The 27,719-nt window shown below is 35.9% G+C and overlaps 1 protein-coding gene across 3 annotated transcripts; it reads left to right on the top strand.

Moving 5' to 3' along the window:
* The first annotated feature begins 105 nt into the window (after window positions 1–105).
* Window positions 106–27,719, top strand: LOC136714317 (very-long-chain enoyl-CoA reductase). Of its 3 annotated transcripts, XM_066691734.1 has the most exons (15): window positions 106–184; window positions 793–880; window positions 7,788–8,002; window positions 13,587–13,637; window positions 16,291–16,342; window positions 17,135–17,179; window positions 18,570–18,673; window positions 18,924–19,039; window positions 19,124–19,229; window positions 24,092–24,164; window positions 24,282–24,325; window positions 24,501–24,558; window positions 25,454–25,542; window positions 25,826–25,871; window positions 26,000–27,719. In XM_066691734.1, exons 3-15 carry the CDS (start codon window positions 7,979–7,981, stop codon window positions 26,125–26,127), a joined length of 936 nt encoding a protein of 311 aa, XP_066547831.1. In that variant the 5' UTR covers window positions 106–184; window positions 793–880; window positions 7,788–7,978; the 3' UTR covers window positions 26,128–27,719. The 3 variants fall into 3 exon arrangements, with proteins under 3 accessions (XP_066547831.1, XP_066547832.1, XP_066547833.1); XM_066691735.1 differs by lacking the exon at window positions 25,454–25,542; XM_066691736.1 differs by lacking the exon at window positions 25,826–25,871.

Here is a 27,719-nt window from a genome sequence, read left to right as displayed (position 1 = left end):
GTATGATTGTTTGTTTGTTTGTTTGTTTTGTCGGGAGCTCACATGCTTCCCACAGGACCTAAACGCATCAAGTTCAAAAAACGACCAGCATTGGGTCACGGGGTCACGAACCCGGAAGTTCGAGATGTTGGGTCTGGTTACTTCCGTCGTATGCGTTTCTAGGCGGCTCCATCGTGGACAAAAAGTAAGCGTTGCTGTCGTGTATCATAATGTACAAATAGTAAACAATAGCAGACATATTTGGCATTTCATGATTTCCCAAGTAAGAGCTTCGACACAAGTGGGTGCAGGCCAATAAAACTTTAAGATGAATGCGTTCATGTAAGACGATTGGGGAGAACGACAGACCCCTGTTGATAGAGTAATGGTATCTTTTTTTACTGTTTACTGTTTACATTTTATTCTTCATTTCTATGTGTAATGTGTAAAACACCTAAGAAAAACGAGATGCCAATGACTTGGTATAGTTTCTGAACCCGAAATGTGAATGATAATGCAGGTGACTATGTCCTGTTATGTTACCACTTAATTAGTTAAAATAAATGTTTACAAAACTACAGTGAGAATTGGGATTATTGAAAAGGATAACAAGATTATGAAAGGATGCATAAGAACACCATAAAGTTTACAAAGAATAATCATGTTGGCCCATTGTAATTGTTTGATGGGTCATTCAGATGAGATTGAACAGCCTGGCTGGGTAGTTTGACTTTGTATGTAGAGACCCTGGTTTTGTGTGCCCTGCTTCATATCTAGATGAATATGTGTCTGTTTTCCGTTTTTTTCCCCCAGGTTCAGTGACTTGAACATCCTATTTGTTTTCCATTTTGGCTGTCATGCAACACACTGGTTGAATTCACTTCTATGTGAAGAATGACAGGTATGTCAGAAAAGGGCGAACATTTGACAACAATTTAGCACCAGATATATAGTAGTAGCTGGAGTAAGATGAAGCATGGGGATGCAAAGTGCCGTGTCAAAACAGATTCTGTAAACTTTTAATGGATAACTAAAAAATACATTTAAGTAGAGGAGGCTGCTAGTTTAATTCACAGCATTTTTGAGAGAGAGAGATGGAAAAAAGGGGAACTTTTTTTTTTTTCCACATAAAAACAATATACAATAGTCCTTGTGCATTTTATACCCGACCAGTTGAGTTGCTTATGGCTTTTTTAAGAATTAGCACTACACCATTACAATGTATGCATCAAACTGCTTTCTTGCTTAGCAATATTGCATAGAATAAAGACTTCCGAGGAAGGGAAATAAATGGTGCTAATAACTGATTTAAAACTTTCAACCCAATTCTTCTTACAAATGTAAAATTCAAATGAATGTGTAAGCCAGGAGCTAACAATTGCTCAACTTCACAGGGAGCATTACTAGAGCCAGGAATAGATCACGAGATAATGGCAAAATGCAGCTACTTTAAAGCACATTACAGCAGTACAACTTTGATCAATTCTTCCAGGAGGACCATGAATCACACTCTCATTAGTAGAACTTTTGGAGAAAAGTAGAAACACTAGAGAGGCACTGAATTAAGCCTAAATTCGAGCTCTGTGGTTTCAGGGGTTGTGCCTCACAGTGAGTGTGACTAGTTGTTTTGTTTTTTTTACTGTACAATTCCTTCCCTGGCCCTCACATCCTATGGCTTCTCGTGCCTTTGTTTTTTAGATATTCCTTAAACTTGCATACCCTATATACACCTTGATGCTCCATATTATAACTGTACTTTAAATAGCACTGATTTATCCAAGATCACATTTCTGCTTGTATCTTTCTTCCCCTTTTTAGACTCTTGCACTGCAGGGTGTACTTGATCTTGGTTAGTTTTCTTCAAGGAAAAACTTATGTTGTTTATTGCATTTTATTGCTCTTGTAGTATTATGTGTTCTGTTATGTGCACATTTTGTGGTAACTGTAGGGTGGCCTGGGTGAGGTTTTTTCATTGTCTGGATGGGAATGGTTTGTGGGTGAATTAATCATTATTTTAAGATACTGTGTTTGAAATCTGATGTCATTTCGGAAATATTTTTGGGTTATTTCATATGTATCAGTTCCAGAAACCATCTAACTAAACGTTTTTATATATATATATATATATATATATATATATATATATATATATAGTGTATGTATGTATATATGTATGTATGTATGTACACTCATCAGCCATAACATTATGACCACTGACAGGTGAAGTGAATAACACTGATAATCTCGTTATCATGGCACCTGTCAATGGGTGGAATATATTAGGCAGCAAATTAACATTTTGTCCTCAAAGTTGATGTGTTAGAAGCAGGAAAAATGGGCAAGCATAAGGATCTGAGCGACTTTGACAAGAGCCAAATTGTGATGGCTAGACGACTGGGTCAGAGCATCTCCAAAACTGCAGTTCTTGTGGGTTGTTCCCGGTCTGCAGTGGTCAGTACCTATCAAAAGTGGTCCAAGGAAGGAAAAGCGGTGAACCGGCGACAGGGTCATGGGCGGCCAAGGCTCACTGATGCACGTGGGGAGCAAAGGCTGGCCCGTGTGGTCCGATCCAACAGATGAGCTACTGTAGCTCAAATTGCTGAAAAAGTGAATGCTGGTTCTGATAGAAAGGTGTCAGAACACACAGTGCATCGCAGTTTGTTGCGTATGGGACTGCGTAGCCGCAGACCAGTCAGGGTGCCCATGCTGACCCCTGTCCACTGCCGAAAGCGCCTACAATGGGCACGTGAGCATCAGAACTTGACCACGGAGCAACAGAAGAAGGTGGCCTGGTCTGATGAATCACGAGTTCAAGGTGTTGACTTCCCAAAATTGTCCAAATTCCCAAGATCTCAATCCAATCGAGCATCTGTGGGATGTGCTGGACAAACAAGTCCGATCCATAGAGGCCCCACCTCGCAACTTACAGGACTTAAAGGATCTGCTGCTAACGTCTTGGTGCCAGATACCACAGCACACCTTCAGAGGTCTAGTGGAGTCCATGCCTCGATGGGTCAGGGCTGTTTTGGCTGCAAAAGGGGGACCTACACAATATTAGGCAGGTGGTCATGTTATGGCTGATTGATGTGTGTATATATATATATATATATATATGTGTGTGTGTGTGTGTGTGTGTGTGTGTGTGTGTATATATATGTATGTATGTATGTATGTTGTTTTTTTTTTTGGTTAATTTTCAGAAAACAGTTTAAATAAACCAACCACTAAACAAACGGACGCACAGTATGTGACACAAATACAAGCTATCTCCCTCTGGTGGTCTAACTGTGTAAAATGTAAGCACTGTTGTTGTCTTGCAGACAGCGCTGCCGGGTGGCTGTATTTAGAAATGCTTGGTCTGCTCTTTGGGGAGTAGAAGGGGCATATGAACACATGATTATTAAATGCATGGTTAGCAATAGGTATGGGGAAAAGTAACTAATCACTTCCAAAACACACAAGCCTCACTTATGTAGAAAATGCATGTAGATTTAATGAATGATTCGTATTATTATCATATATTGTTTTCAGTTGGTATTTTATAGTTATTTTAGTATTATGCAAAGAAAGATGTAGAGTGATGTTTGGAAACCATTTCATTTGATGAATATTAAAACATTAATTTTTTGTGATTAAATGGAAATAGAGCTTTGTTGCCAGTAGTGGGATAAAACACCCAAGACAGAGAGAAAGCACATAGAGTCCCAACCAAACTCATGTTTTTCTTGTGTCCTGTATGGAGATGTTCTCTCAAAATGTACTTCTATATAAAGTATATTGAAAGCGATACACAGATTGAGCCCAAAAAGTATGTCAGAATGTGGCTTTAGAGATTCAGCTCATGCACACTGAAGATAACTACTGTAAGTAGTTAATGAAGATAATAATGTTCAATGGCTTTTATAGTTGAATTGTGATTTCAGTGGTTATTATAAATACTCCGTTGCAAAGCAAGTTGTCCCCGTTTAAACATTATGAAAAACAAACTGCAGTTTAAATGGTTCAACTAATGGGCTGTTTGATTCAGGTGGTACCTTGTGAAAGGATATTTAATTAGGAAAATGTTAAAACGTAGTGAATAGAAACCTAATTGTTCTGATTTAAGGAATAATGTGATTATTTTTGGTTCCTGCTGGTGAATTAATAACGTGTAATGTTAGGAATGTTATGCTAAAATAATAATTTTTCTTCAGGCATTCCTAGTGATTTTCACTCTCAAGTCGTTTCCTAAAAGCAGCATTAATTTGTCTTGTGTTCAATGCTAAACGGCACTTCCATTAATACCCTAGCAAGCTTCATCATCCTTAAATTATTATCCTTCATGATGGTATGTAACATGAAATTCAAACCACTGTGTTGAGTTTCTTCCTATAAGATTTACATATGGCTACTTACCCCATCAGCAAATCTGCTTCCAAATGTAAGTGTGAAAAAACAGGTGCCTCACTCCTCTGACTTGTGATTACCTAAAAGTTACTCTCTAGACCTTTAAATTCTGACCTGAGCCTAAGCCTAAGGATAGTCTAAGCTGGAAAACATCCTTTTGATGTAATTTAATATTCTGCTAGAAATGCAAAAACGAATAGGTTCAAAAACACATTCTTCATGGCATGATTAATCAAGGGTCTAATTAGGTAATTGTCCAGTTAAATCAATAAATCATTCCTTTCATAAGAATCCAACTCTGTGTTCTACCATGCTTCTCATCTGTGGAGGCCACGGAAATACCAGGGACAACCATCGTATTTATTTTCTTCAAGGGAACAAGATTTTCCTTCATGATAGGTGGAGTGGTTTCATCTAAATTCAAACAGAATTATTGATGGAGTTGAAGAGGAAAGTGACGACATTTTGATAGAAATCTGGTGACATCTAAAAAGCAAAATGGGTAATTTTATCTGATAGAAAAGTCAATAAAGACTTGTGTGACCTTGAGAAGAAAAATAGGTATTCAGTTGGATCACCAACTCAGACTTAATAATATGACCCATCAGGATGGCCTGAGAGAAGTCTCCTGGGAAGGGGTCAAAGTGACTTGCTTTACACCTTCCTTTAGGAGAAAAAAAAAATCGAATGAGCTTAATATTATTGTCATTAAAATGTAAATTAATAAGTTAATTGAAATAGGTTGCTTTAACATTTTCATTAAAATAGAATAGTTAATTATCTCATTTACAATTTCCTCACATCCAATTTGTGGTTCGGACTAAATTATTTTAAAATTAAAACAAGGTCACCGATCCTAGTGTTGAAGGGGAGGTGGGTGAGAGATTAAGAGTTTTTAAGTGTATCCTTAATTATTAAGTGATGAAACAAGTAAAAACAAATAGTACCACTTTACGATAATGGGCACCCATTATTCATGAATTAATGTATGAATCCCTCAGGAATAACATGAATGCCTCATGCACTTCCACTGAGATCTGAGGTTGATCACATTAAGCCCTAATGCCAAACCTAGCCTGATACCCCATCCCCAACCCTGACATGTGATTAGCAGCAGAACTCAGATTAAATAAATAAGATATTTACATGATACTCGCATGGTATTCATACATCAATTCATTAATAATTAGTGCCCAATAAGGTGAAGTGTGACAGACAAACACAAATGATATAAAATATATCAAATACATTGTTAAAATTAAATATATATATTTGTGAAAGTTCACAATCTCATTGCAATCTCCTTCAGCTGGTGAACAGTTTTGAATTAGTATTCCTGTATTGATTTATTATTTATTTCCCACCTGTGGACATAGCTTTTTAGTCATGTTCCATTTATCTGAAGTGGCTCCTGCAAAACTTGAAAGAGATGTATAGGCTGTACCATCATATTCAGCTCACAGTATCATACCAGTCACACACAATCAAATAATAATATGTTAAAATCCTGCAAAATTAGTAGTTAAATAACTAATATCATGAACATATTAATAACAAAATAGCTAAAGGCAAATATATGTGTGTGTGTGTATATATATATATAATGATATATGTTACCATACTTCATTCCAGGGAGGGCTATGTGTGTAACAGTCATATTCAGTCCAAGCAACATGGTTGGATAAAGCAACCATCATGCACCAGTCATGTATGTGTTGATTAATATATTGGGTATCAATTGAATGTGTAAATAAATAATTTACAAAAGATGCACTCTGCTTACAAGGTAAGTACGATTGTTTTTTTTCATAAACCAAAACAATACATACCTATTTAAAAAAATAGGTTAATGCTACAATATATGTTTTGCCTAATCTGCTAGTAAGTGTAACTACTTTTAAATGTAATATGAATACAACATTGCATGAAGTTTCCAAACCATTGTTAAAACATAAAAAAGAGCATTCAAGTTAGAATACAGCTTGAAAGAGGTTGATTAAGTTGCACTTGCTCATTTATTTATTTATATCATTACAAGGTAGTCCTATGCTTAACAATTTAGCTAGTTGTGCAAGGATTGTACATTCGAAAGGTCTATGTCTAAAATGTGGAATAGGCATAACTAATTATCAGATATGTAGAATGTGTTCATATGAATATATGAGTGGTGCACAGAGCAGGATTCAGATCAGGTCCATTTAAATTTCGCTTGATATCCAGCCCACATAAAGTGACCTTTACTCTGATGTATAAACTTGGAAATCTTACAAGAGCAAATTACTTAAGGACAGCATCTCTGTGTAGGGGGGAAAGTAATTATCTTTTGTTTATGTTCCTTTATAATGTCAGCTAGGGCTTGAATAAATGAAGACAAGAAATTACCTCTGTACTTTCGATTATTTTGCTTGGTTGGGCTAATGTGAAGTTATGGTTTTAAAAATGTTATTATTACCAAGTGTGGCATACTTAATAAACATTTCAATTCCAGGATGTTTTTAAAACTGCTTGATAATTTAGTACAATAAAATATTATACATTTATCTCCCAATGAGACAGCTTGTAAAATCAACTTTCAACTGTACAACTTTTCATACTGTACAGCTGCCTAATAATAACTGACCTACTAAGTTTCTGCTAGGGTCTAAGCAAATTAGTTGACCTTATTTGACCTTAGTAAGATGACTGTACTTTGAAAAGCATTCTGTTTACCAGTATCTGCATCTATGTAAACATGCATCAACACAAGTTTATGCAAATTAGTGACAGTTATGATAAGACTTGCGGTGCATTCGTTAAATTAAATATTATTAGAACTATCAGAAGCTGGGTTTGCAGTAAAGACAGTGGAATGACATTGTGTAAACCTGTAGTAAACTGTGAGCTATTATTATTTCACTAAATCTTTCTCCCTCTAAAGGTCAGATTTGAATCCCCCAAATTCCCTTTGTGAACCCTTTATAACCTGTCTATTGTTAAATTATGACGCATAGTTTGTGAGAAAGGAATAGATATAATTTTACAGCTGCAGATTAGCATTTAGAAGGATTACTTTAAACTTCCAGACGGACCCATTAAGCACTTAACAGATCCAAATCTATACAGCATGGCTCTTGCCACTCCAGTGAGAAGGATTCTCAGCTGTTTCTCTTCTAACGTGAGGGTCGGCTTGTGCTGACACAGCTTGTGCGTGCTAAAGGGTTAATGTGATAACCCCTGGGACAGAAATCAGAGTTAGGAGCCTGGCCTTATAAGAAACAATAGTCACAGGAGGATTTGTCCGAGCTCTGGCACTCCTCTGAGTTCATCCTGAGCAAGTCTCATTTCAGCGAGACGTTTTCTCTGCAATACTACTTCATCTGGGAGCTGCTGCTGTTCAGAGCACATTCCTGACCATAACTTACATTGCATTTCTATTTTAACAGCAGCGGCCAGTGGAGGGCTTCCCCTGTCCCCAGTGGAGACATGAATGAGAGTGTCAGATTTCTCAATCTCGGGTACTCGGAGCTCATCAGCTGAAAGGGGGCACTAATGCCGTGATTGTCAGAGAAGAAAAGGGGCTGCTGTTATTTTCTTAACCGAAAGGGAAATAGAAGCAGGAAAAAGCACTAAAAGAATGAGCAGAGTCACCTTCTTTGAGGTAAGTATTTATAGCCATTTTTAAAGATACAATTACATCATTTCCTCAAGCAGAGCCTTCAGGAGGGGAAGTGAAAGTAGTCCCGTTGCTTTCTGGTCTTTGTAATTTAAATATAATATATAGATACACTTAGAATAACAAAGATAATTGGACAGACTGCTGTGGAGAAGTCGGTGGTTGATGTTTTAATGTACCAACGGTGCCATGTGGTTTTGACAACAGCCAGAGGGGATACACTTTAAAAAAAGTTAAGTCTCTATCTCGTACTTGTCATTTGTCATTTTCAAGTCACTTCCTACACATTTAAAGACTGGTTGTACCACATGCTCTTAACTTTAGTTTAAAATAAGAATATCAGAATACTGTAATAGGCCTCTTTTGAGAAAGTAATGTTCTGCTCATAGTGTTAATTATCAAACTTTCTTTGTCTTGTTGGCTGGGTATCAGAGTTGGATGTATGAATGCATTTTGTATAATTTTATTTTCTGAAAGCTTTCCAAAACATTTCCATTTTCTTTAATGAATTGGCTTCAGCTGTTGCCCTAGCTACAGTGTTGTGTTATGATCATTTCCTTCTTTTTATTTGTATTTTTTGTTTTACTTTATTTTCTTTTCACAATCATGCTGAGATGTAAGTAAGCAAATATGTAACTGAAGACATTACTGACAGGTTATTTTATCAGCAAGTCAACTGAAAATGATGGATAGCATTGTTAGGCATTAGTACCATCCTTACAGATTATGAATTGGCAAAGTTTTGATACAAATGTTTGTGTGGAGTATAACAATGTATCTCCCCTTTGAAAATATTGCTGGAGAAACGTTTTCATTATCTGTTTTGCATTTGAAATGGTATATTCCAAGTGTAGTAAAGATATTAAGTGATGTAAGGCCTGTTGCCCATATGGGATTCTTGGATGTGAAACGAGTGCTTTATAGATTCAGTCATGGACTGATTTATTTAGTCTATGCCCTCCAAAAGTAAGCGTGATTTACTTCAACATCTTGCTGTGAAAAGAGTTTTTACATTTAGAAAATAACGTGATATCAAAATTCGCACAGTTGTCATTTTAAAATTCAGTTTTGTTCTAGCCTGTGGCCATAGATCAGTTTTTTAAGCTTCAATATCAGTGCATTTCATAGTCTTTTTTTGCCTCAGATAATCCTGTGGTACCATTTATGTAACAATTTATTCGGTTAAATAAGGCGACCTTGCTATCGTGGTTAATTTCCCATCTTTATTTCATTGCCGACTGTTATTATTTGAAATGATAGTTTAATATTTATCGCTTATCTAAATGCTTCTCTATGAAGATCCGGAAATTAAAGTTATGACATGGTATTGCTTATAGACCACACAATCACACACACACACACACACACACACACACACACACACGCACACATATATGTGTGTGTGGAACAAGAGAGAGAAAGAGAGAAAATAATCATAATCTAACAAAGATATACAATTTTCTTACTGATTACTGAACTCAAATTACTTGGCCCATTCCCTGAAAAGCCTACTACTTCTTCTGCATCAGTTGCCTAGTAACACGTCCCATTAACCGCGCTTGATGCAGCAGAGCAGTCGAGATGAGAGCCAGTGGACCTCTACTCTCAGCCAGAGACGGCCTTCTGTTTATGAGAACTCTGGGCCACTTTAAGCACGTCATCTGTAACATTACAAACTATTAAGTGCTTTATAGGGTTTGCATTTAATTCCTTCTTACATTATTATTCTGGCAATTCAGAACCATCACTATTATTGCAATTAGCTGGCTTGGCTCATAAAAATAAAACTTATTACCATTATTAGCTGATTTACTTATAAACTGTCACCTGAGTGACTTAATTAATTATTTTACCAATTGATTTACATTCCCTGCCCAACAATAATAAACGTGATTTACTGTAACCGTTTGTTTTAAGGATATTACTATGGTACGGCAAGAATATTGATTAACTGATAACAACAATGATTAAGGCGAAGGATTAGATTAAACAAAGGAAGGTATCTCAGTAGAAGAATAAACATCAGATCAGATTCTGATAACACAAAATTGTAAAGCAAATTATTTTGGGGAAGATGCTTTACAGGCAGTACACTATGTATTTACATTCAAATGTATTTACATATACGATTTCAGTTTATATTTTCATTGACACCTGATCCGTGTTTTCTTGGAAGTGTTGGGTATTCTTACATTCAATATCAAAACCAGTTTAAACTGTCCAGTTTTTTGCAGCTGTCAGACCTCTGGCCAAAATGTGTCTATCTTCTTATCAGCCAGTACTAAAGAGAAGATTACTGTTGACACCCACTAAAACTTTATTTCAAATGGAAACCACAGTACTATTGATTTACACATCCAACTTTTACTATGTTTTACTATATTACCAGTGAAGCTCAAAAATATGCAAAGCTCATCTTTTTACTACATTTACTATGTTGTACTGGGGTTTGCAGTCACTGTTTATTGTGTATCATGTTGTGCTAATGCAGATCTTTACAATATTCATCATACATTGCTTTTTTAAATCAAAAAATATATAAAAACAGCAGCTTTTAAAGGATTCCTAAAGCAGCCATTGTGTGATGTAAAATGCATGATATAGATACTGTAAATATAAAGTAAAAGCTTCAAAGTGAGGTCAGTTCAAATACTGAAGTCAAATCTGCTGCAGTGTTTTATACAATTAGAGAGAGCCGAACAAACTCATTGTCTATGTGTTTTTTGCTGTATATTCAGCAGATCTTTAGGTATCCATTAGAACATTATTACACTATCCAGTAAAATAGCAATTTAAAAACTGACAGCTCTGCTGAGCTGTACAGGTTAAAGTGCTTTCAGCGCAAATTACAGCTTGCAGCTACTATGCATATGCTCTAGATCAAAGCTGACAGAGTGTAATTAAGATTAAAAGACCAGCAAGGCAACAGGAAAACACATTACGAAATATCCTTGTGTTCAACCCACGACTCTTATTTTGAACCCCCTTTCTGCTCCACTTTTTGAGTTTCAGCATTTTAAATAATATATAATTTTATGTTAAGACTTAGAGCAATTTACTCTTTGATCTGCTGATCCCATCTGCAGTTATAAAATTAAATAAGTTAAAAATGAAATAAGCTCCCTAATAACATGGATACAAATTTAAATGTGAATATGTGAGGAGGTTTGCTGTCTAATTGTGATTTCATTTTCATATGGATCATTTGAAGGCTTATATGCAGGTTTGTCAAGGTTTTTGTTTGTTTAACACAACCCTGGCCCCCCTGGACACTAGCACAGACAATACCACTACACAATGTTATATAATGTAGAAGTCACCAACCATTAGTTCTTTGGAATTTGGATGCTTTAAACTGTGTTCTAGTTTGCAGCAGCCCACAGAAACAAAGTGACGAAATGGAAGTTATTTGTGTTAAATAAACATTAACTGCTGTGGGGGAAGCTAGTTCTTCTAACCCATCGTTGAGATTAACAAGAGTTTAATTTCTATACAATAGCAAATTAATAGCATACAAACAGAGACTACACAAAAGAAAACAAGTATCTGAGAGTGGAAACATGGTCTTTTGACTGGTCTTGTTTTGTTTGTTGTCGTTCGTCATTGTCGTTTTTAAATGTGACTAAACAAAAGCTTATACTTGATCTTACAGTTTCAACTTGCAGGCCTTCTGGTCTAATTTTAAAATGCATTGTATGTAGAAAAACAAAACTGAAATTCCTGTTGACTGGACATTTACAAGAAGTCCCAGAGGATCTCATTGAACTTAAGAAACTAATGTCAGTTAACAAGAGGCTACTTGATTGTTTTACTTTTGAAGGCCTACATGAAATCCATTCACTGTAGCACCAGGGGAGCCATTTCACTAAGTTCTCCTTATAACCCCTCAAACCACCTCCACCACCATCACCACCACACCCTTGTGTAGCACAAATAATGAATGGCAAGCTATGTTTTAACCACTAGGGGGTTCTCTTGTTTTATGTATTGTGCCCTCATGAGACATTGACATAAACCTTTGACTGACGAGGACTTGATTCTTATTAATGAAGATTGGTTCAGTTAAACGGCTTTTTTCGCAGATGAAAAATGATTGTTTGAACATTGACTCTAGCCTCTCTTTAATGAATATTTGATTTTCAAAAAAGCTTGATTTGGGAATTAATTTCTGGTAAATTGCATTTACTCCCAATTTGTGGGCTTGTGATTAGTCAGTCCTTGGAGTAGAACAAACAAAGTAAATGTCAGGGTTCAAATCCATTAAAAGTAAGCTGCTTTTTTGATTAAAAATGCATATCAAATGATTAAATCCATCTTACAAATGTAGTAGAGGGTGATGCTTAATCATGACTACCGCAATTAATGAAAGGTCCTGAACAGTATTTTGGTTATTGATCAATATATCAGTTAATGTTCTAAATTATGAATTACTGAACCCTTCAAGTGATTCCTTCACTGAATTTAGGCTATTGAAGTATTTTTAACCAGTTATAGATGTTGTTCATGTTGTGTTAATAAATTAAAAATATGACCTATTTGATTCAATGGGGGAAAATGTTATTTGTTTGTAACTACTGTGTATTTCCAATATGGTTGAAATTCCAGCTTTTAAATGAGGAGAACTGTAAAGATCGTTCAAGTAATTGAAAGTAACTAAAATGTATACGTCTTCAACCTCAGTGTTTAGATTTTCATATTTACCTTCATATAAATGTTTCTAAATAGTGTGCAACCTATCCCTCTAGTTTTCACAGTATTGTATTTATTCTTGAGCATGTACTGCATCTTGTGTATTGTGTCATTACATTCTTGTGGCTCATAAGGAAAATAAATGGGTTTGGCAACAGTACGTATATATGCTTTTGATCCAATGATATTGGAGAGTGGCAAACCTTCTTCTATTTCGTATCCAATAAATATTGAGCGATATCCTGGTTTCTTCTGGTAGAGTGTCAGTTGTAGACAAAGTTTTTCCTTCTGAGATGCTTCTAACCATGCCAACATGTCAAGGAAACTTGTACTTGATACCGTGGTAATGTTGGACACAATGAAACACGAGATGTCTTCAGTTCTTTCTGTTGACTTTAACTACTGTTTACTAAGCAGCTGTATTCTAAAAAAAAGGCTTTATTTGTTACACTGCTAAAAAAACTACTTCCTGGTGCACAATCTTGAGTAATGGAAGAATGTTTAGAATGCAAGCAAAAATGTTCGAGTCACGGCCAAACCTTCAATCCCTTCTCCAGCGACCAACTATTGCATTTCAATCTCAAGTTGCACAAGCTTATATATCAGTGAGGTCACTACCACATGCCAATCCCTAAACCTTGGCTTGATGCTACCTTGACAGAGCCAAGAAAACTCACTTTCTTAGTAGAATGTACAATCGTACCTATGCATGGACCGTTCCTCAGTAAGACCTTGTTAACATAAAGAGAACATGGCCCCAATACAGACACTGGATTTAAAGGATTTATTCACTGTTGCCCATTTCATAAAGAAGACATGTACAGAAGGAATGAGTGAGCTGGGGGAACCAGCTAAAATTAAAAATTATGTTTTCTTTGAGGTGGAGATACTTCATCCCAAGACAAGGGAGCAGCTATGCTTTCTAGACAAGGTAAGAAAGTTATTCTACCTCTTTAACAATGCTACACAGTGGTAGGTGGGATGTGGCTACCAAATGTGGAAAATTCAATTTGAAAATAATAATGTTCTGATAATGTAGTGTACTTATAAAAATAACTTTTGATTTGTAGTGAAAGATGATATGAACCGTGATAGTGATTAAGCATAACAGCTACTATGTCATGGTAGCTATTAAGGCAATAATAAGTTCTGTAGAAATACTATAAATCATTGTACAGTACATGCACTTCTAATGATCTTAACCGTTGAAAAACACACGGATTCGCATTACATTCATGTTGCATGATACTGCGAATGATTTATGTAAGATGTCGGTAACTAAGCGTTTGGTTCGTGCTGCACTTGGGTGGGCTCATATTATTACAGTCTATATGTTGTGTCTGTAATTTTGGTTAGAATAACTAACACAGCAGGTTGCAGTCTGAATAACTAATCCAGGTATTTTTGTTGGAATCTGAATTCTGCTGCAGGCATCATCTGTGGGTCTGGGTTGCTTCATTTTACACCCATTGATTTCCCATTATTTTAGTGATATTCACTGGAATGTGGATCATTCGTTTAGAATTAGTGCTGAAGGGAGATTTTATAGAATAATTCAGTTCTAACAGGCTGAAAAAATATATAATTATTGAGTTTCACTGTTTGAGTGATTAGCTGGACCAAGATTTTGGGTGTGGGGTGGGATTGTATCAAAAATATTTCAAGGGGAAAATATTACAGAAAGAGAGAGAGAGAGAGAGAGAGAGATAGATAGATAGACTTAGTATGATTATTTGTTTTTCAATACAGCAACATAAAAAGTTGGATTTGAAATATATTGTCTAGTTTTATCTCTATGTCCATGTACTCCTGCACCAGACCAGTGGACTGGGAAATTAATGTAGGTTGGTTTGCCCAATCAAAATGAAGCTTTTCTTATCGGATGTGTTTTGTTTGATCTGACTTGTCGTGAAGAGGAGCACTAGAGTTTAAAAAGCAGACTGATGTATATGTTGTCACATGTACACTGCATCAGTTACTGAAGGAGTAGTAGCATATGGAAATAGAAAACGATGTAATGGAAACCTGCACAGGACCTTAAGGCTAAAAATGTTCTGCTATGATATGCTAAAACAAACTAACATAAGTCTCCATTTTAACCCAATTAGCTGACAAATATATAAGTACAGATTAATTAAACCATTTTATGACCTTAAAACATTTTTTGTGTTTCAGTATTTGAGAAACACTAATTTTGACACTTAGGCTGGGATTAAATCAAATCTTTGACACACCCGCTAATAGAAAACTACAGAACTGTACTTGGTTGCGGCATTGTGTATAATATGATGCCACTTTCTTCTAATCATAGCTGTAACCGCTATGATGTACAGGTTTGTAGTTTTCTGTTAGCAGGTGGGTCAAAGTTTTGATTTAATCCGGCCCTTAATTAGACCACTGTTTCCCTTTCCCTTTCAAATTTCTCTAAAACTTACTTTGTGTAGATTTTCTAATTTAGGATTTTATTTTTATTTTAATCATAATTTGTATATTACAAATCCAAGAAGTTGATTGATACAGTTATGGCATTGTTGCCATAACCTACCTTAATACGGTAATCTCCTGAGGTACGTGGATTCAAGTTATGCCATTTTTGCATCAAATGAACATCCAAGCAGGAGAATCAATTGTGAAATGTGCAACATTCATGTATATACACAACAATGCATTAGTTCGGTCCACAGTTGTTTTTCGGCTAAGGTTGATTTGGCACTTGCATATGTTCTGTTTTGTGGTAGCATTTTTATCATTAGTTTATTTTTTATTTGAATGTTTACATACGTCCATTCTAGAACGTAGGGCATGAGCAACAGATTATTTTACAAAAGCCATGTAAAATGTTAAAAATTAAACCAGAAAAATGCTTACTGGACAACCTCTTGTCATTTAGTTTTATTTAAAGTGTATAAACTTTGAACAATTAATGAAAACACTGAAGTTTATTAAATACATTTTAATGTAATATTTAATCTCCTAAAATGTATGACTTATATATTACACAACATGGAAACAGGAAAATGTAGGGCAACAAACAATCACAAATGTAAGACCAATACATTAATTAATTTAAATGTGATTTGAAATAATTTTAAAATTATCATATTTTCATGTCAACAATGTATAAATAAATAAAATAAGGCATAAACAATAGGCTATATCCCTAGTCAATTTTCAGTTTGAAGCTAAACCCATTCAAATATACACCCAATTTAGTTTTATTGAACTTTATTGAAAGCTTAGGTTTACTGGGGACAGTATCCCTGACTCAAACCCGGAGTAAAATGCATCTCTGATTTTAACACACATTTTCAATCAAATGCACAATTTAGCTAAATTACAAATTAGCTAGTCCTCTATAAATCACCTAAATGTAATCATTTGACGATTCCTACCTTCATCTGGATAACTAATACAAAAAATACTTAAATACTGATATTAAGCCACTACCATGCTTTACCTGCCCTTGTGCAGAGGAATATGGATTTGTTTTTTGAATCATTGATTTGCTCGAGAATGTATTAAGTAGGAATATTTAATTCCTGTAACAACAAAAATGTTATTTCTTGTCATTTTCACTTTGCCAGGTGGAACCTAATGCTACTATAGGAGAAATCAAGTGTTTGTTTCATAAAGCCTGTAAGTACTGGACAAACTCTTTTCGTATATCTTGTGTGTTTGAGCTGCATATTCTAACAGATAAAACAAAGAGAAGGGCAATTTCATATCATCAGAGTGGAGGCTTTGTGTCGATGGATACATATTGTAGTGATCCTGAAGTCTTGCTAAGGAGGCCTTTTAGTTGTGCAGAAACTTCACTGCACTGTGGCACAGGAGACCAGGGTCTATGGCTGGAACCCCCAGGATGCTACAATACAAATTATGCATTATTTTTGCCCATTTATATTAAATAATGTGGACATTTTTTAAACACCAAGGGTAAGTTCTATTCATATAGATTACCATTCTGAAAATATTTGATTGTTCAGTATTGTGTACACCAAGGACTGTACACATGGAGCCTATAATACATTGTCTTACACATGTTTTCAGTGTAAACTGAGCTCACAAGAAAGTCCCTGATGTGTTTTCATTATTTCTAAAAGCATTTAAAGAGATTTTCCTTCTTTCCTGAAAATGTAAAATATGCAAATGTTAATTTTTTGCTCTTCTTATTCTATTCAATGGGGGGAATCGAGTGAAAAAAGTTGGGGTTGAGATACTTTCACCTGGGAAGTAATTAAACAGGAGCATTAGACGAGTTGGCCCAAGTCAAGGTTTTTGCATTATTAGATTCTTCTGTTTCCATCTCGAGCTGTACTGCTCCTTAAGTAGTTGATTAATGAATTAATAGCATGTCTCCATGAGATCATGGGGTAATTGGATTCACTCTCTGGCAGTGTTGCTATAACTGCTTCGATATTTTTGTAGATCCCCAGTGGTATCCATCAAGACAGGCCCTCAAGCTTGATCCTAGTAAGTTTCTGAATTTGCATGACGTTGTATGGAAATGTGAAAATGTGCAACATGCTTTTAAAAAAGTCACTTCCAAATACTCTGAACTGAATAGCATCCGATGTTCAGAAACCATTATATATGCTCTATATGTTTACACCAAAACAACACTGTAGAAATCATAAGATATTTAATTGAATACATTATTAAACAGGCACTTTACATTGAATGATCCATCCTGTATTGAGTATCATTTAATTAACAAACTAATTAAATGTAAACTGTTGCTTTATATTGCACAATGCTGTTCTGATTAGCGTGAACAAGCTGCTACAGTAGACCTAATTTGATGTAATCGCATTTAGTTAAGCTAAAATGTAGGTTAAATTCCACTAGCAACCTGATCCTATAATTATCATGTCATTATCCTACACTTATTATCTTTCTCAAATAAAGGACACTTCTGAAACTTCTTGGGAACTAGATCATCTCAAATTAACTTTACTCCAGAGAGGAGGGTAGTTCTTGAGATGAAATAAGTCTGAAAATTAAGTTTGTTTTTAATTTGGAAATTTCTAGTAGAGTGGCCTCCTCTCTGCGGGACTGCAACAAATGTTTATCTTACATAAGATTCAAGTGTCTGGACTTAACAGCTCTCCAATCAGTAACCTCCAAGTGTTAGAAATGATGGGAAATGTTCTGTGCAAATACTCATTGGATAAACATGAAATCTGATGTGCTTTGACCCTGACAACCATGGAAACTATATAGTATGATTCTTTGCTAGGGTAATCAGATATAAGTTCTTAGCACAAGGTGGATGTGTTGAAGGAATGCCAGGCTCAAAAAAGCAACATATGTCAGTGCCATCTTGTTAAGTTTTAATACTAACCTGCCTGGCCTTAAAGTAGGAATGTATCTATTTTTAATGTGTTGTTTTCTAAAACGAATGGCAGAATTTTACTCTGCATGGCATTTGCACTCGAGGATTAGCAGGGGTTGCAAGGCAGGTTTCTACGAGTGCTTATGAAATGGTATTTAAAGGTGAAATATATTTGGTAGACTGTCTTCATATTTTAAATAATGTATGTTAATGTCACAATCCACTGTTAATTATATAGCTTTCAGTTGGGTATGTCCCTTGTTAGACACATTCAAAACATTTTAATGTGAATTTATCCCAGTATCATACATTTTTATCATGATTTATTAAAACTGCAAAAGCCTGGTTGACCTTCCAGTCCAGCCTCATAAACAATTGTACCAACTACCAACATAGAGAGTGGACTGTAATTAGAAAATAGATAATTAACGATCCTATTGTAGATGCATTCAGTATTGGGAAATATCTGCAAGGCGTCCTGAATAAACCATACTGGGACATTGTTATTTATTAAGCCTTATCTTCCAGGGGGAAAAGCACTCAAAGATGATGAGATATTACAGAATCTACCGGTCGGAACCACCGCTACAATGTACTTCAAAGACCTAGGACCTCAAGTAGGCTGGACAATGGTAAGACATTGGGGTAGCCTACATGTTGGGCTAGTTATGCAATAAAGGCCAAGCTGCTTCTGGAAAAAAATAAGATACTGTGGATTTGAAGCATAAAGTATTATCAAAACATAAATAAATCCAGAGTTGTATCTGGAAGTTATTTTATATTACATGTTATTTAAAGGTATGCAATGAAATCATGCCTTGAAAAAGACAAGATGATAATACTACAAATTATATTTTCTTCTTACTTTCTTTATTTCCGTAGGTGTTTCTGGCTGAATATGCTGGTCCACTTATAATATATCTGCTTTTCTATTTCCGTCTTCCATATATCTATCGCCATAAGTTTGCCTTTACCTCCAGTCCTTACCCAGTAGTGAAGTAAGTCCTCTTCCACTCAAGACAATTCTACCTCGAACAATGCCCGTCACAATTTAACACCATGTTTAATTTCTTTCACTGTAGTCTGGCCTGCGTATGCCACTCATTCCATTACCTGAAGAGACTTGTTGAAACAATATTTGTGCATCGATTTTCCCATGGTACTATGCCACTGCGGACTATCATGAAGGCAAGTACTGAAACTGCAAGTCACCGCTGTCTGTATCATTTCATATATCCGGAAAGCATGGTTTGCATGCATGTTATTTTGTTAAAATAAATGCATTATTTATTTTCCAACCGAGCTTTCAATTACTAAATTGAACACTTAATTGAAGTAATTTGATTACATTTGACTCTTTAAACTGATAAAAAGTTGGTTCCTTAATATTTTCCTTAAACAATTTTATACTTAAAAGACCTACTGTTAAAAATAATTAAAAAGGCTCTAATTTAGGAAAGTTTGTTCAATTAAGGGTCCAATTAAGTAATTGAGAGCTTGGTTGGAATGCAAACCAGCAGGGTAAGTGATACTCAGGGACAGGTTTTAGAAACACTGTTTTAGATGGATCAATTGAGAAGATTTGTCATTGTTCTTACTGCATTTGAACAATGCTTACATATTAAATATGACTTGTTAAAGCCCCATAGTCAGATAGATGCACAACAACATATAATGATTTGGTTTAAAATGTTTTTAATGCTAATGCCTTGAAATACCATATGGCAGGGGTTTTCAAACCGGTCCTGGAGTACCCCCTGCCCTGCTGATTTTTGTTCCAACCTAGGTCTTAATTGCTTAATTGAATCCTTAATTGACCTAAAAAAGCAATATTGCATTCAATTACGTAATTAAGACCTAGGTTGGAACAAAAACCAGCAGGGCAGGGGGTACTCCAGGATCGGTTTGAAAACCACTGCCATATGGGTTACATTTTCCTCATTATATCATGTGTGCATTTGTTTGTCTTTGATTTATTTGATCTTATAATTTCATACTTGTTTTCTGGAGAGTTAGTCATTACTTTGTTTCCACCCCCATCTTCGTCCCTGTGTTTCAATAGCAGTATAGAAAAGTGGGTTGTGATGAAGTTCAAATCCTTATTAGTTGACTTCAAACTTCACACATTTAGCAAATCTGAATTCCGTCGAATACTAAACTGACATTTTTTGACAAATTAGAATTTGTAGCAGAATTTATTTGTCTGCTCATTGCAACAGGCACATGCATGAAGCCTGTCCCTCATTCAGTCAGGATGGTCCAGATTGTATTCTAAGCAATGTTTGTTTACTTGGTAACAGGTCAGTTCGGTCCAAAGTTGTTTTTCGTCTAAGGTTGATTTGGCACTTGTTCTGTTTTGTTCATTGTCCATATGTTCTGTGGTATCATTTTTATCATTAGTAAATTTTTTATTTGAAACGTCAAATATCTAATTGTGTGTCCACACGGCCATGTATCCTTGAGGTGTCATCAAATGAGATTATTTTATGTTATCATTGGTATAATTGCATAATTAGTACATTCAAAATAATTTTTTACAATATATGAAAATCTATTAGTATTAGTACGTGTGTGGATTTTATTATCGGGATATGTTGGTAACCTTAAAACATGGCGGAAGTAGTGTGGGTTGTACGTAAAAGTTGTTGTTACTTAATGTTTTAATACCCAATTGTTGACAGAAGCCTCACCCTGTAGTGTACAAAGTGAACGTATCCTCAGTGTTGCTGGTGGCGTCTGTGATGCTCATCACAGCAGTTTCTGCCTATGACTCACGCAATTGTTATATTTTTGAAATGGAAAATCAAGTGCTCCGCTACATTCAATTTTAGGACTATGAGTGGATGTTTATTTCAGCTCAAACACATTTACAGCCAGTCATTTAAATTAAAAAGTTAAATATTTCCAATGTTTTAATAATAACTATAGCAAAATTATTTTAAATACTGGCAAATAAAAAAATGCCTCTTAATCTACAACTAAATATATAACATCTGCATTCGCACTGATTTAATGCTTTAAAAATAAAAAAATCTCCGTCACATCCCTAAAAATCATTGTTAATTTCTCAAGTGCTGGTTTAAGCTGGTGCTTATGGCGTGTTAGCCCTGGATCACTGGAAACACATCAAATTGAATGTTAAATCTGACCTTTTTTTCATTTAAAGACCACTCCTCTTAAGAATGTGGTAACCTCATCTAGGAGCTATGACAGACTCTAGGCACAGCTCTGGTTTCAATCTTGCTAATGGTGCCAGATTTTAAAAGCATAGCCATCTGCAGCAATATATAGTAGCTTTAAGTGCATTGGTGGTGCTCCAGTCTTTTGAATCAGCACTGTTACCTGCTTCTTAAACAATATACGTTAGTGTCTGAGATGTTGCCTGCTGATAGTCAGGATTCAGCAGATTGATAATACAAGTTGTATTAAGTCATACTGAATACAGGTAATGCTATATTACTGCAAACTCAAGTTGCAGTGGGGCAAGTAGATTTTAATTCTTACCGGTAAACCAGCTCAATGGCTAACCAAACTACACCAATAAAAACGATTGGTCCATGTCAAGCAACATTAATTAACCTAGTTACCATGAAAGGTGGGATTCTAGTAAGTGTCTACCAAAGTGCCAGTTGGGAGATGCATAGTACCGGTGTCATTTAAAATATGTCTATCTGAAAAATTTGTCGATCCAGCCCCTGGAATTAAAGTTACTGTGCTTTACAGCATAGAACTCATTTGAACTTGCATGTTAAAGCTTTTCAGCCTTTGAATTGACATAGACAACAATGCAAATAGTAATTTCTATTCGTAACTTACAATTTATCTTGAGACCAGAACGATGACACAAAGTGCTAAAACAGCAACCATTGTGTTAAACTGCACTTATTACAATCTAAAATCCATTACAAATGGTACTCCCGGTACACTAGTCTTTAAAAAGTTAAAGAAAATGGACAAACAAATTACACAATGAACCTTCACTTTAATGAAACTGGCGTGTGCGTCATACAGCACCTTACAGTCTTGGCTGATCGACTGATATTTCAGATGGACTTCTTTTATGGGCTTTACTTGCACATACAGTGAAGGAAAAAAGTATTTGATCCCCTGCTGATTTTGTACGTTTGCCCACTGACAAAGAAATGATCAGTCTATAATTTTAATGGTAGGTGTATTTTAACAGTGAGAGACAGAATAACAGCAAACAAATCCAGAAAAACACATTACAAAAAAGTTATACATTGATTTGCATGTTAATGAGGGAAATAAGTATTTGATCCCTTATCAATCAGCAAGATTTCTGGCTCCCAGGTGTCTTTTATACAGGTAACGAGCTGAGATTAGGAGCATTCTCTTAAAGGGAGTGCTCCTAATCTCAGCTCGTTACCTGTATAAAAGACACCTGTCCACAGAAGCAATCAATCAGATTCCAAACTCTCCACCATGGCCAAGACCAAAGAGCTGTCCAAGGATGTCAGGGACAAGATTGTAGACCTACACAAGGCTGGAATGAGCTACAAGACCATTGCCAAGCAGCTTGGTGAGATTATTCACAAATGGAAGAAACACAAAATAACTGTCAGTCTCCCTCGGTCTGGGGCTCCATGCAAGATCTCACCTCGTGGAGTTTCAATGATCATGAGAATGGTGAGGAATCAGCCCAGAACTACACGGGAGGATCTTGTTAATGATCTCAAGACAGCTGGGACCATAGTCACCAAGAAAACAATTGGTAACACACTATGCAGTGAAGGACTGAAATCCTGCAGCGCCCGCAAGGTCCCCCTGCTCAAGAAAGCACATGTACAGGCCCGTCTGAAGTTTGCCAACATCTGAATGATTCAGAGGAGAACTGGGTGAAAGTGTTGTGGTCAGATGAGACCAAAATTAAGCTCTTTGGCATCAACTCAACTCGCCGTGTTTGGAGGAAGAGGAATGACCCCAAGAACACCATCCCCACCGTCAAACATGGAGGTGGAAACATTATGCTTTGGGGGTGTTTTTCTGCTAAGGGGACAGGACAACTGCACCGCATCAAAGGGACAATGGACGGAGCCATGTACCGTCAAATCTTGGGTGAGAACCTCCTTCCCTCAGCCAGGGCATTGAAAATGGGTCGTGGATGGGTATTCCAGCATGACAATGACCCAAAACACACAGCCAAGGCAACAAAGGAGTGGCTCAAGAGGAAGCATATTAAGGTCCTGGAGTGGCCTAGGAAGTCTCCAGACCTTAATCCCATAGAAAATCTGTGGAGGGAGCTGAAGGTTCGAGTTGCCAAACGTCAGCCTCGAAACCTTAATGACTTGGAGAGGATCTGCAAAGAGGAGTGGGACAAAATCCCTCCTGAGATGTGTGCAAACCTGGTGGCCAATTACAAGAAACGTCTGACCTCTGTGATTGCCAACAAGGGTTTTGCCACCAAGTACTAAGTCGAAGGGGTCAAATACTTATTTCCCTCATTAACATACAAATCAATTTATAACTTTTTTGAAATGCGTTTTTCTGGATTTTTTTTTTTTTTTGTTGTTATTCTGTCTCTCACTGCTAAAATACACCTAACATTAAAATTATAGACTGATCATTTCTTTGTCAGTGGGCAAACGTACAAAATCAGCAGGGGATCAAATACTTTTTTCCCCCACTGTACAACCCAAAGCTGACACCATTTTGGATTCATATTTAACCGAATAACAGTTTGGCAAGAGATTGATTGTTTTAAATGTATAGCCTACAGAAATGTATTTATCTCCTTGACATTATTCTGTGGTTATATACTGGCTTTCACTATTGAGAAAAATGTTCCTGTTAGCCTGGATGGTCAGAAACCCCTGTTTAATTAAACTGCATCAACAGAGACATATCAAAACACAGTTAATCCCCCACAATATTAATGTGTATTAGGTTCTGAATTGACCGTGGCACCATTTGAGACCTCTGGCTCCAGTGTTCTTGAATATCTCTGTTGTATCTAATCTTTCATTTATAAAACTATCATGAATCAGCACAAAGTTGACAGTTAAAATGTTTTGTTTTGTTTTGTGTATCAGAACTGTTTGTACTACTGGGGATTTGCAGCATGGTTGGCGTACTATATCAATCATCCACTTTATACGCCACCTTGTAAGTATTCTTTCTTTTCAGTGCTTAATTGTCATGGAATGAATCACAGTATAACAATAGTATAACACATTGCATACTATTCAATATAAACTAATGGTTTTCACCTTTTTTTCACAGCTTTTGGAAATACACAAGTAAACTATGCCCTGGCAATGTTTTTGGTATGTATAAAAGATATTTATATGAGTCATGTTTAAGTAAAGAAGATTTACAATATCATATTTTACAGCCCTAAAAGATGAGGGTTATGGTATTATACTTTTAAAAATGTACCAGTGACAAGTATAATACTGCACAGGTGACCACGAGTACAATCTGTTTGTTTATCTTCTTCAGCTGTGTGAGGCAGGCAATTTCTCCATTCACTTAGCGCTCAACAACTTAAGATGTGATGGTAAGTGTGTTTTACATTTTTCACTGGTTTGCATCTCATCAAACACACTTGGATTTTGTTTAGAGTGAATCCTTGAACAGTTTGTTAATATGAAATAGAATATAGTAAAAGAATGCAGAAGTTGAACGTGGATCTAGAATTTGATTTAAGGAAATATGTGCATTTGCAATTATTAAGGATAAATCATATTTAAATGTTTTAGTGAGTGTAAACAATTATTTTTCCATACCATATTTTAATTGATATGTTTCTATCAAGTATCATCAACTCACTATACACCTGTTTACATTGCTATACAAGTTATGATTGTAGGTCATGTGTTTAGGTCATACTGAATTAAAATAGAAGCCTTTATATAGACAGATATGCTATACATAGGCAAGGCACGCTGAAGCCAATTATATCACATTCTGTTACACTTTGGTGATAATCCTGTAGTCAATAGAAAGATTAGTGTTAGAAACTTCACATCTAGTATCTCGGCAATCTAACGGACATATCTGTTAAATCAACAACAATGTGTAATGTTGGAACCTTTTTCCTAAAACGTTTTGTTGTTTGTTCTGCTTGTTTATATCGATCCTCCTATAGAAGGTGCTGAAGTTAAAATCTATGTCGGTGTCCAGCAGTTAATAGCCTCCATAGTGTGATTAATTTGGGGGGCTAAGGTTCTTTGTAAGGCTATAATATGGAAAAAATGTATTGCTGTTGGTCCCTCCGTGTTGTTCAGAATAAATTGATTCAGACTTGCATCACATTGTTTGCTATATGCAACACAATCTGCCCCGTAAAGATATTCCTGCTAAGTTGTTTATCCTTGTGCATTTGAACCCCCTCCACTTGGCAGAGAGCTCGGATAGTTCCATAGTGAGGTCTTGTTTTTGTCACGTAACAGGCCCTAAGTCAAGGAAAATTCCCTACCCCACCAAGAACCCCTTTACGTGGCTGTTCTTCTTCGTGTCGTGCCCAAACTACACTTATGAGGTGAGACTGCATGGCATTAAAATGTGAGTCAATGGAAAGCCATTTGAATAAATAAATCTGATTCTCACACTGAGAGAGAAAATCATTTGATTGTGGCAACATTGGCATTCTTTCAGTTTGCAGTCTGAAAACCTGTTCCCATTATCAACCCACCTTTTCATATAGTCCATTAGTCAATTAAATTAAGATGTGTTACAAGTATTAGTACGTTATATCTATATATTAATAAAAAATAAGAAGAGAAAAGCATTACCGTTATACTGAACCTGTTTGTGCTTTGTAGGTAGGTGCCTGGGTCGGTTTCACAATCATGACACAATGTGTTCCAGGTGGGCAAAACTGATCTTTTATGTATTTGCTGTTTTGATATTCTGTACCTTTTTCATAGAGAGCCCTGTGTTCGTGGCCATTGCGTTACAATATCTATCCTTTGTTTTTGTTATTCTTTGTTCTTCAGTGGCCCTGTTTACATTTGCGGGCTTCATTCAGATGACAATCTGGGCAAAAGGGAAGCACGACACCTACAACAGAGAATTTAAGGATTACCCAGAACTCAGGATGTCTATAATTCCCTTGTTACTCTGAGGAGACTGTGTGCTGGGAAGGTGGGGATGCAGCAATCAGCTGGTGTTGGGTTGAGTTAAGGCACTCGGTTGCAGTGCCCTTGAATGATCAGGTTTATTTAGACCCAACAACAATGCTAGATTGTGTTATTATTGGGAAATGTGTAATTTAAGATGAGCCGAGAAGGCAATAACTGCTTTCATGACGGCATGGTGCAAAACTTTAATTTACCTTATACAGATTTAAATTAAATACTTCAGTATTTCAAAAATGAATGGTATTGAAACTGTATGTTGATGTGTGAGAGAACAAAGACTGTTTATGAGCGGTCAGCTAACCTAGTGTCAGGATATTGACTTTCATCATTCTACCCTCACCCAGTACTGCTTATCTATCAAGCAGTAAGAGAGTATGCACAGATTTAGTCAATATGTATATTTGTGTGTGTCTTTCCCAGTCTCTTTCTGTTTGGTTTATCATTCCTGAATCCTGGTTTGTGAAAGTCCTTTTGTGAGATTGACCATTTTATATCTGTTCTTTCTTTCATGAGTATTTTTAAAAGGACATATGATCTTCTATGCTTGTCTTGGAACACAGCTCTGACATAATTAAACACATGAGTCAAAAGTACATTTTGTTCATGTGCTGTGGAGACTAATATGCAGCTCTAGTGCCATTTTGTCAATATGCCAATAGGTGCAATGAAAGCAAGACTGCCTTTGATGAGCTGAATAGAGATTCAAACAGTGTGGGACAGTGAGATCTATTTTGAGTTTTGTGCGATTCAAAGGAAATAAGCACTTTTTTCTTCTGGAAGTTCCTTCAAGTAATACTGTAGTTGCTTCCTCACTTGAATTACTAGCTTTTAGTGGCAACATGCTTAACATTTGATCAAGAGTTTATAGATTGATCACCTCACAATAGTAAAATGATGCCACAGCCTTCAGCAGTCACATGCATAATGCTTTGTGGACTTTTTATTTTCTTTATTTGTGGAAGCAAAATGAAAAACTGGATGGATTAAGTGTCTATACATGTTAGGAATGGTGACAAAGTTGTTATTGTTACTAGTTTTGTAAGCATTATTAGGAAAGGTGATGGAATTAAAATATTACAGGAATGTTAATAATGTCAGGATCTTTACTTATGCTGAGATGTTGGGGGGAAAAGGCTACATTAATGGAAAGTCAAATAAGACTAACGGAAGTGAAAAAATAAGGCTAAGAAGTGGTAGAAAGTTGGAGTAAATCGATCCCTAAAATGAGAAGAAAGGGGCAATGCATGTTAAAATGGAATGAGGAAGACTGGATAGTAAATTCAATACAGCAAAACACACAAATGTGTAATTGTACATGCACTGATAAAACGATCATATAATGGTTCTGGATGAATCTGTTTGCATTGAGTTTCATCACTAAACAGGTTTTTATACCAGAAAAAGCCATAATGTCCTACTGGTGCTTAATTGTACCCCTAAGAGCTACTTTATTCTCAGGTGCTGTTTTCTGTAGTTCTGTGTTTAAGACTACTGTAGCCTTGCAATCCATGGTGCTTTTGCTCTGTTTTTTTATCCAAAGTGTACATTTTGAATAAAATATTTGAATTACAAAGTA

The sequence above is a fragment of the Amia ocellicauda genome, chromosome 19 (assembly GCF_036373705.1).
Source record: "Amia ocellicauda isolate fAmiCal2 chromosome 19, fAmiCal2.hap1, whole genome shotgun sequence".
In the NCBI taxonomy this organism is placed as follows: Eukaryota; Metazoa; Chordata; class Actinopteri; order Amiiformes; family Amiidae; genus Amia; species Amia ocellicauda.
This window is presented reverse-complemented; position numbering and strand designations above follow the sequence as displayed.